At 31.8% G+C, this 10,837-nt stretch overlaps 1 protein-coding gene across 1 annotated transcript; it reads left to right on the forward strand.

Moving 5' to 3' along the window:
* Window positions 1–5,107: 5,107 nt before the first annotated feature.
* On the forward strand, window positions 5,108–8,117 carry LOC143624475 (7-ethoxycoumarin O-deethylase-like). The gene is made up of 2 exons (XM_077095117.1): window positions 5,108–6,047; window positions 7,403–8,117. Exons 1-2 carry the CDS (start codon window positions 5,175–5,177, stop codon window positions 8,009–8,011), a joined length of 1,482 nt encoding a protein of 493 aa, XP_076951232.1. The 5' UTR covers window positions 5,108–5,174; the 3' UTR covers window positions 8,012–8,117.
* The last annotated feature ends 2,720 nt before the right edge of the window (window positions 8,118–10,837 follow it).

A 10,837-nucleotide genomic window follows, 5' to 3' on the forward strand; every position in this document is an offset into this window, starting at 1 on the left:
CTTATTAAGTAAACATGTTCTTATTCATCGGATTTAAACGAACTTTATTTAAAAAAAAAAATTAAGGTGTGCTGGATTCAAATAATCTGGATGGGTTGGACTCAAATAATATGTTGGGTTGAACTCAATACATGTGATTTCATTTTTATTTTTGTAGAAAAAGTGCACTATTGAGCGAAAAAGTTGGTGGGGTCATGGCCCGGTCTGGCTCGTGAAAAGATCCATCCTTGCCAGCTGTTTTCGACGACTTTCTGGCCCTGTATGGTAGCAATGACGGACATGAAATTCTTTCACTCAATGTTGGTTAGAATATTCCCGTCTGGGAGTTTGAGGACGAGGTCTTAACTAGAGTTATTCAAGAGGTTGTGAGTAGACGTTATTTTTACCACTATACCACATTGTAAAATGTCTCATTATTGACTGAGACGTCATGTGTCGTAAGACGTCCTTAAGTGGAGAGTTATTATTACACATGGTCTAAGAAGTTGTGAGTAAAACATGAGAGATAAAGATAGTGACTGGTTAGGCACGTATCACTCACCCGCTCTTTACATAAAAAATATCTTGTAACATATGCTATTGTTAGGTTTTAAAAGAGAAATATGTAATGTCATATGCACATGGGTGTAAAAGCATGCCAAAATTATCATCACTATTGTGACATGTCATAAATGTCTGTAGATCAATACCTATTAATTAATACATATAAATAATTATTAGCTTTGTACATAATAATAGACAAACACTTTTAATATAGACAACAATAGTATGTTATGGTGTAAGTGTGCAACTATAAACCCCACACTGTTTGATGTGATTGTAAAGATGGTTTAATTTTAAAAGGGTGATATGGGCTTCGATCTCTACTAGTGGTTTGTAAATTTATATATTTGATTGTTTAAAAAAGGAGTGTAACTTTTAAGTATAAACCCGTCATAACGCGCAGGTTATAAAACATAGTTATAATTATTATCAATAGAAAATAGATAATGAGAAAAAAAAGTATTGACAATATAAAGGATTTATTAAACCTTTAAGAAAATATCCTGAAATTGATGACTTGAGTATAATAATTTTGTCTTAAGAAAAAAAAATTAAAAAGAAAAAATGGAAAATTATAGGAACTATTTAGTGTTCTTGTGTTTAATCTAACTATACTTTTAAAAGAAAACATATTATTCACATGATATTTATGTGTAAAGTTAAAATACAAAGAACAACAAAAATGAGAAGGGTGAGAAGGAATCTAATCCATTGATTTAGATTTGGATGGCGAAGATTAATTCAAGAATAAAAATTAAATAAAAATAGATGAGAAGGGCATGAAGGTAATAACTCACTTATGAAGACTTGCTCTCTTCACATGCAAGGCGCATGTCAATTCCTCAATCATTTTAAAACGTCTATAACTTTTTCATACGATATTTTTTTAGAAATTTTTTTTATCATAATAACAAGCGCTTTTTTTATCTTTAATATGAATATCATATTGTTATATAAAAATAAAAATAAAAGTTGGTGGGTTTTGTTATATTGAGTTATTTGGTTGTCCATTGTGTTTTTAATTGTGTTTTTCTATACATTGTGTTATAAATTTTGGTCATTGTATTTTTCAATTGATACTCATATTAAAGATAAAAATTAACACAAAGATTATGCCATTGTGTCTTTCGTGCGTCATTGTGTCTTTGTGCTCAACATTTGTTTTTATACTTATCTTTGTGTTTTAGTCATTGTGTTCAATATTTACTTAATTTGAGAAAAATAGTATTATGTTGTTTGTGTATTACGTTCAAGGCATTGTGTAATATATAGATTCCATTGTGTTTTATATTTCAGGTCATTGTGTTATATGTATTTACCATTGTGTCTTGCGTTTCAGGTCATTGTGTTATATTATTTACCATTCTGTCTTACGTTTCTGGCCATTGTGTTATATGTATTTACCATTGTGTCTTACGTTTCAGGCCATTGTGTTATATTATTTACCACTGTGTCTTACGTTTCTGACCATTGTATCATATGTATTTACCATTGTGTCTTACGTTTTAGACCCTTGTGTTATATTATTTACCATTGTGTCTTACGTTTCTGGCCATTGTGTCATATGTATTTACCATTGTGTCTTACGTTTCAGGCCATTGTGTTATATTATTTACCATTGTGTCTTACGTTTCTGGCCATTGTGTTATATGTATTTACCATTATGTCTTACGTTTCAGGCCATTGTGTTATATATATTTACCATTGTGTCTTACGTTTCAGTCCATTGTGTTATATGTATTTACCATTGTGTCTTATGTTTCAGGCCATTGTGTTGTTATATGTATTCATTATTGTGTTATACGTTTCAGGTTATTGTGTAATATGCATTCATCATTGTGTTTTATGTATTAGATAATTTGTTGGTATTTTTCATTATATATACTATACACAACGGTGTTATTAGTATTAAAAAAACACACAATGATTAGATGAAAGACACAATGGCGAAAAAACACAATAACAAACAGAAAGACAAAATGACGAAAAAAGACACAATGGTACGTAAAAAGACACAATGACGTAAATTTTTTTTTATTGCAACATAACAAAATTATACTCATATTAAAGGTAAAAAACGCTTGTTATTATGGTGAATTTTATTTTTTAAAAAAATATCATATGAAAAAGTTATAGATGTTTAAAAATGATGGGGGAATTAACATGTGACTTGCATGTGGAGAGAGAAAATATGTAATATTACTTTTATACTCTTTTTCCTTTGGTCCATACTTGACACATGTCAATTATTTATGGCTTCTCATTCTTCTCATTTTTGTTCCCCTTTATAGAATAATTTGACCCTGATATTTATTAGGCCTTCTGTATAAAATGTCAAGTGTACAAATTTTCAATTTAACAAATTCCACTTTTTATCTATTTTGGATCAATTAAAATTGTTTGAATGAAAAATATAATATATTGTTGATGAGGATTAAATTCACTATCTTACTTTTAAAATGTTTGTGGTTTACCAACTCACAACTTTCTCTTTTCCTTAATATGTATACAACCTTCCATTTTATTTATTTTATAGTAAACTGGGGATTTCGTCTATCAGTCTATGTGGTTTGTTCAAATCTACATCTACGGTTTTAGTCCAGTAATTTTAAATTTGCGATTTTCATCCCTGAGGTTTCATTTCACTTGCAATTAAGCCCGACCTCACTAACACCGTTAAGTCTAGTCGTAAAATCCGTTAGAGTGTCCCTCATGTAAGGGGCAGTTTTATCATTTTTCTCCTAAAATAAACCCAGCCCTAGTTCACAAGCCCTCTCACATGAAGGGTTGGGGTGTATTTGGGGAAAAAAAGGACAAAATCGTCCCTCACGTGAGGGGCACACTGAGGTGTTTAACAACCAAAGTTAACCGGATTAGTGGGGTTGGGTTTAATTGCAAGTGAAATATAACCACATGGACGAAAATCACAAATTTGAAACTATAGGGCTAAAATCACATATTGAAGCAAACCACAGGAACGAAACCGCGGTTCACTCTTTATTTTAAAATACGATTAGTTTTACTAATCTATGTGTTTTAGGGCATATATATATATATATATGCAATTACCCTTTCATTAATATTTATTACGAATACCTTATAATTTAAAAATTATAATGTTCATTATATAATTCATATATGTATATTTAATGTTTTCTATATTTTTCACTCATGCGTTACACATGACACTAACCTATATATATATAAATAATACAAGAAAGTAGGTGTGAAAGCTTCAATACAACATTCCATTTTAATTTTTTTTTGAAATGCAAATACACTTTATTTTTACTAATTTATGTATTTTAAGAAATATGTAATAAATATTTATTATGTAATACCTTATAATTTATAAAATTATAATATTCGTTATGTAATTAATATATATACATATATATACACATGTGTATATATATATATATTTAACGTTTTATATATTTTTCACTCGTGTTACACAAGACACTGATCTAGTTAAAATGAGAAAATATGATTTGCCCCCCCCCCCCATGTAATATGGGTGACCCTTGCCCCCCTGATTCTTAAATTGCGTGTTTTGAGTCCTTGTAATTTTCCGGCGGGAACAATATGGTATTTCCGTTAGTTGACTTTGCTTTGACCCGTTAAAAATATTGAAATGACCCTTTTACCCTTCTATCTTCATCTTCGTCATCCTATCTTCAAAATGTTGAAGAACCCTAAAATCTAAACCCGGAAAATCATCCATCTTCATCTTCACTGACAATCTTTAATCAAACTTACAACAACAAACATATATTCAAACCAAATCCACAACAAAACATACCGAATCCACTCAATATGTTGTAAAGCTTGAAATTATAGAAGTTGGAAGCAACGGTTCTCGCGAATGGTTTGATGGTTTTTGGTTACGACGGCTGAGGGAGGTGTACAGCGGTGGTTTAGGAGTGTTTGGATAGACAGATGATGATGACAATTAACGGTGGAAGTGAACAGAGGTTATGGTGACGGTGGTGGGTGTATGGTGACCGGTGGAATAAGGTGGTCGGTGGTGGGGTAAATGATGGTGGTTGATGACGGAGTAGCAGTGACGGTGGTTATAGAGAGAGACAAGAGATTGAGATTAAGATGATGATGAATGGAAGGTGAAAATTATTATTATTATTATTTATTAAATCACTAAATTACCTTGGTATTATACGGTCAAAGGACGGGCAACTAACAGCAATAGCTCATATCGTTAATCGGAAAACTACGAGGACTCAATACGCACAATTTAAGAATCAGGAGGCAAGGGTCTCCTACCCATTTTACACATAAGGGCAAATCATAATTATCTCAGTTATTAAAAAAAAATAATAGGTGTGAAAGCTTCAATGGTTAAAACCAAAGAAAACATTTATAACTTGAAATTATTGATTGAAAACACCAACAAACAAAAATGTCAACTCAAACGTGGAATTATTAAATTGGCTAAAGGCCAATTAAAATAATAATAAAAGTATCTAGATAAACTATCAATGTCTACTTATTTTGTGACCTCAAATTTTAGCATCGTGAATGAGTAAAATTCTATCCTTCAACACAACCCACTTACTATATATATTTGAAGATACACAAGCGTCTACAACACCACCAAAACTAGACGTCCATCAATGGATTTTCTAATTATCACGAGCGTGTTTTTAACATCTATCATACTTATCCAAGTCACCTTCTCGATTTTTTGGGGCAAACCTAAGAATTTACCACCAGGCCCAACATGGTTACCGTTCATCGGGAACCTACATTTGCTTGGAGACAAACCAAACCAATCCCTAGCCAAACTAGCCAAAAAAAATGGATCAATAATGACTTTAAAACTTGGTCATATCACCACTATTGTAATCTCCTCTAGCATTGCCGCCAAAGAAGTACTAAAAAAGCAGGACCTTGCTTTCTCCAACCGTCATGTCCCTGACTCTGTGAAAGCCCACAACCACGCCACACACTCTGTCGTATGGCTCCATGTTGGCACTGAGTGGCGTATGCTTAGAAGAATCCTGAATTCCAATATCTTCTCGAACAACTCCATTGAAGCCAAACAACATTTAAGGATTCAGAAAGTGGAAGAGCTGGTATCATATTGTCGAAAAGCCAGTCTATCGAATGATAATGTGGACATTGGCCACGTTGCTTTCACAACCTCACTGAATCTCTTATCCAACACTATTTTCTCAAAGGATTTAGCAGACCCGTATGAGGATTTAAGTAAAATTTTTAAGGAAGTTATTGGAAACATTGTGATAGATGCTGGAAAACCAAATATTGTAGACTATTTTCCGGTGTTGAAGAAGATTGACCCGCAAGGGGCCAAGGGAAGAATGACTCGTCATTTTGATAAAGTTCTTGACATATTTGATAAGATAATTGGCGAGAGGCTACAAATGGGACAATTCGAGCAAAATGATGTATTGGACGTGTGTTTAAAATCCATTCAAGACAACCCAAACGAGATTAGTCACGCACACATGAAGGCCTTGCTTCTGGTGAGTAAATTATTAGAGCATTCACATCCAATCGCCTATCTTCAAATTCAAAATTACACTAAAAATCACTACATTTTTTCTCTCATTTTCAGTTCAATAATATTTTTTATACTTTTATCAATATATTTTCTCTTTCATTCACTCACAACCACTTTCAATAAATATTCAAAAATTTATAGTGTTATAAGAACCTTTTAAATATATAAAAAAATTACTGCATTTTCTCTCTCCTCTACTCATAAAACTCTAAACCACCCTCTAAATTATAAAAACCTCCATCACAAAATTTGATGCGAATAAGAATCTCCTTAGATTCTCTCAAATTATTTATGGTATTTCTTAGCATGTATATTTAATAATATAATTATAATATTAATAATAAAAAAGTAATATTAATAATAACTAGGATCTGTGCGTTGTGACGATACCTTGGAACCGAATACAAATATTTTTTTATTGACATCATATCATATCCTTTATCTACAAATCCATAATTACATTAAAAATCACTATATACTCTTTCTCTTTTCAATTAATTAATACTTTTTATACTTTTATTATTTTCATTTATCTTTACTTCACTCACAACCATTTTCAAAATATATAAAAATTTATAGGACATGAACATTAACTTTTCAAGTATACAAAAAAAAGTAACTGTATTTTTCTCTCATCCACTCACAACACCCTAAATAACTCCTTACATTATAAAAACCTAATTTATATATTTTGATGGATTGAATGTGAATACTCTGATGTCGGCTAATTATGATGTGATGTAAATCTTATAAAGACACTTTGTTTTAAATATTTGTTTTAAATAATTGTGGGTCACGATTTAAAACTTTGAAAACATACTCTCTCTCTCTCTTTGTTTTTTTTTTACTAAATTAACCATATCTTTTATTTAACTTAAATGTATGCAAATTGATATATATAAACAAAAAATATATGTGGTAAAAGATTATATAAATAAAGTTATGACTGTTAAAAGGCACCACTTGTATATGATGTTGTAAAGCATTTAAAGATCTGAGATGAAGCTTAGTTAAGCTTGACTAAGCCCGTTTATACCCCCTAAAATAAGAATTTAGTTTCTTAGAAATATAAAGAATAAGAAATGTAAATAACTAAATAAACAAATGAAATTGAAAATGCAAATAAATAAAAAAAATGTATAAGTTAAAAATCATATTTAAAAAAATAGATTGGTTAACTAATTAATTAATTAATTAATTAGTTTTAGAATAATTTTATGCTATAAGAGATAAATATAAAAGAATTTTGTATATTTTCTAGCTACATCTCTTTCTTATTACTTTCTCTCTTGTCTCAAATTAACACTCATGATCTAGGATTTGTTCTCCGCCGGCACTGATACGACCTCAACTACGGTAGAATGGGCAATGGCAGAATTACTACGTAACCCACATACCATGACTAAAGCAAAACATGAGCTTGAACAAGTTATTGGTAAAGGTAAAATCGTAAAAGAGGGTGATGTCTCGAGGCTACCCTACTTATCATGCATTGTGAAAGAAACCTTAAGACTACACTCGCCACTCCCACTACTCCTTCCTCGAAGAGTTGATACACAAGTGCAACTCAATGGATACACCATCCCAAAGGGTGCGCAAGTGCTTGTGAATGCATGGGCCATAGGACGAGACCCAACTGTATGGGAAGACCCGCTAGAATTCAAGCCACAAAGATTTTTGGACTCTAGGCTTGATGTTCGAGGTCAAGATTTTGATCTAATCCCGTTTGGTGCTGGTAGAAGAATATGCCCTGGTTTGCCACTTGCAATCCGTATGGTCCCTATGATGGTAGGCTCGTTACTTAATAATTTCGATTGGAGTGTAGACACAAATATTCAACAAGAGGCATTGGACATGTCTGAGAAACTTGGACTCACCTTATCCAAAGCCAAACCTCTTTGTGTTGTTCCAATACCATTAAGTTAGCAATTTAGCAAACAAAGTATTAACATCATATGTTGATGTTCAATCAAAAACTTTTTATACTCAATATTTGTCAATATTTTATGTAAGACGTGTGCTATTATATTGTTAAAGCCAAGTAAGTTGAAGCCTTCACTACTTTATGTTTTCTATTGGATTTTAATGCATTGTAATGCATTTGGGTTATACATGTACTAGTTATAGTTATGTGATGAAACCATGGTTTAATGGCTATGTTTACTTTTAAGAATGTTTATCTTTATGTTATAGTGTTTAAATCTCAAAAGTTTTAGTTAGTTGAAATTGTTGGAAATTTTAAATAGTAAAAAAATAATAAGTTAATATAATCTCTTAAACATTAGATAAAAATTTGCTAGATCATTTTCTCTTATTGTTTATCTATTAGGCTTGTTTCATAATAAATTATTTACACGTAAGAGTTCTATTAAAAAACCTAGCATTTCTTAAAACTATAAAACGTATATGATGTGTCAATAAGTTGCTATAATATAGCCGGTGATGTCACACCGACTAAGGCGGAAATGTAAGTTGTGCGTTTGTGGTGTTCATAACAAGTGATTAAACAAACATTAATCCTAAACGGATATCAAAGTATTAAGTTGTTTTACAAACCAAAATGTTTAAAACATAGTATTAAGATGTTACAGCTATGACTCAAAATATATTAAGTTATAAAAGAAAAATCCTCCAAAAGACGGTATCCTGTCATGCAATGTTTGCCCAAATGTAAAAGCCACATCTTGAGTTAATTTCCTACAAAATGCATGTGAAAAAACATAATGTTGGTGAGTTCATAGGTTTAAATGACAAGATACGAAATTGTTTGCTCGAAAACTTTGATGCATACGCTAAATAAACCAAATAGTGAGTGATCATTTGCAGACTAGCAAGGAATACGAGATATGTGATACATGAGCCAATAACCGAACCAAGACAAGTGTATTTTGCCCCATCATGTGCCCCACGCCCCAAGGGAAATGAGTTGGATAATATGCAATCATTTAACCATAAGGATTGATGGTTAGCGCAACTAACTTTGAGATGGGTGTCAAATCTAATAGTACTATTCATATATTCAATTATTAAATCCTTAGCTAATAGTTATAATGTGTTATGAGAACTTTAAACGCTTTTGTATGTCAACTTTGTTGGATCGATATGCACAAGGCACGACATGCAATGATATTGCTAATGATATGCGGTTTCAAAGGGTCACACACAAAACAACATAATGAAGAATATGTATATATCTTATTTAAAAAATGTACACCCTAACAAAGATATTTGACAACTTTATTGTGAATATAAATGATGTAAGTTATAATATATGGGTATATTATATTATCTATATTACAATTATAAAGATTTATGTGCATATCTAGTTTGAATATTGACTGAGACAAGATTTGAATGCTATGTAATATATGTTTGACTTTTAATTATTTCGTGAAAAATTTTAATTCACTCTGATATTTAGAATTGTATTTATGAGTAAATCCAACGCGAATGTAGGTCACCAGGACCGGGGCCTTACATCTTTAGCAGAATTACACTTTAGTTCTTGAACTTTAAATTTGACGTAAATGACCAAATGACCCTTTCAATATCAAAGCAGTTTTATTTGACAAAAAACATTTCAGGATGGTACCCCCATTTTGGGGAGGCCCGAACCTACTCGCTATTCGAGTGTAGTCAGCAAAAACAAAGATAAAAATTATGTAACATAGGACCAATAATATTGAATCCTCTAAGAGATAATAGATTCAGAGTGCGTTTGTTATATATATTGATCCAGAAGAGCAGGAATAATATGATAGGAATTGAAATCATTGCGTGCTAGCTTAAGTGGGAATAGGTGTCAGGTTAAGGAGAATTAATACTGGATCGGGAAAGAAAAAGGGGGAGAAAGTAAAGTCCAAAAGTATATGGCACGAAAAGGAAATATGATTTCAGGTTGTAATTACCAATCAATTTAATTTATAAGAGATTAAGTTGCAGCATGTGAACATAGGTTGCCTTATCACAAAACTCAAGAACAAATTAGTAAACATAATTACAAACGAGCAAACAAATATTTAAGGTATGCTTCTTCGTATTATTATAATCAAGAAACTAACTCAAAACTTGACTATAATAATCCACAATACAATAACCCTAATAATAGCTATGAATTTATAAGGTGACCCAAACTTAGTCAATAAATAATAACAAAGATAATGAAACCCTAATTGTAACCCTATAAACCCATTATCACACAGGTCCAAATAGATTCAATCCGGTCACATACACAACGGGCCTATTTTGACATTCGTCAATTTCGGGTCCTATTTTTATTCGTTTGTGTATTCGTTTATCATGTAAACCGACCCGATTTATATCCCAAACATTTCAAATGTATAAAATATTGGATTTTATGTTACTAAATAATTCCCATTTGTTCAATTTGAAAAACCCCTTTACGGATTCGAAAACACCTTTAAAACGAGCAAATTACATCAAAAACGAACTTTCGGGACGCATAACGAATCTCGCAAGACGAGCTGACCAACCCCACCCCTAGGGGGCGCTGCGCCGCGCGGCCAATAAGGGGCAGGGTGATCACGGGTGGCGGCCTAGGTCTGCAACATATGTTAGTTGTTATTGTTTGTGGCTTATATCATTTTACCCAAATCCGAATTTTCTACCCTCTACACCTCTTGCTTATCCTCTCAACCTTATCCCCTATTATAAAGACCCTTTCTTTCATTCACCCTTGCTCTCACTTCATCTTTACACTCAAAATTCTCAAGAGATTCAAAGGTTGTTCTT

This window comes from Bidens hawaiensis, unplaced genomic scaffold, assembly GCF_021521415.1.
Source record: "Bidens hawaiensis isolate Kalapana, Puna unplaced genomic scaffold, B.hawaiensis_p1.1 tig00003781_1, whole genome shotgun sequence".
Taxonomy (NCBI): domain Eukaryota; kingdom Viridiplantae; phylum Streptophyta; class Magnoliopsida; order Asterales; family Asteraceae; genus Bidens; species Bidens hawaiensis.

Excerpts from the sequence above, each read along its gene's own strand:
- LOC143624475 (XM_077095117.1), top strand. The coding sequence starts at position 5,175 with ATGGATTTTCTAATTATCACGAGCGTGTTTTTAACATCTATCATACTT. Across the intron at positions 6,048-7,402 it reads ACATGAAGGCCTTGCTTCTG|GATTTGTTCTCCGCCGGCAC; the intron begins GTGAGTAAATTA and ends CTCATGATCTAG.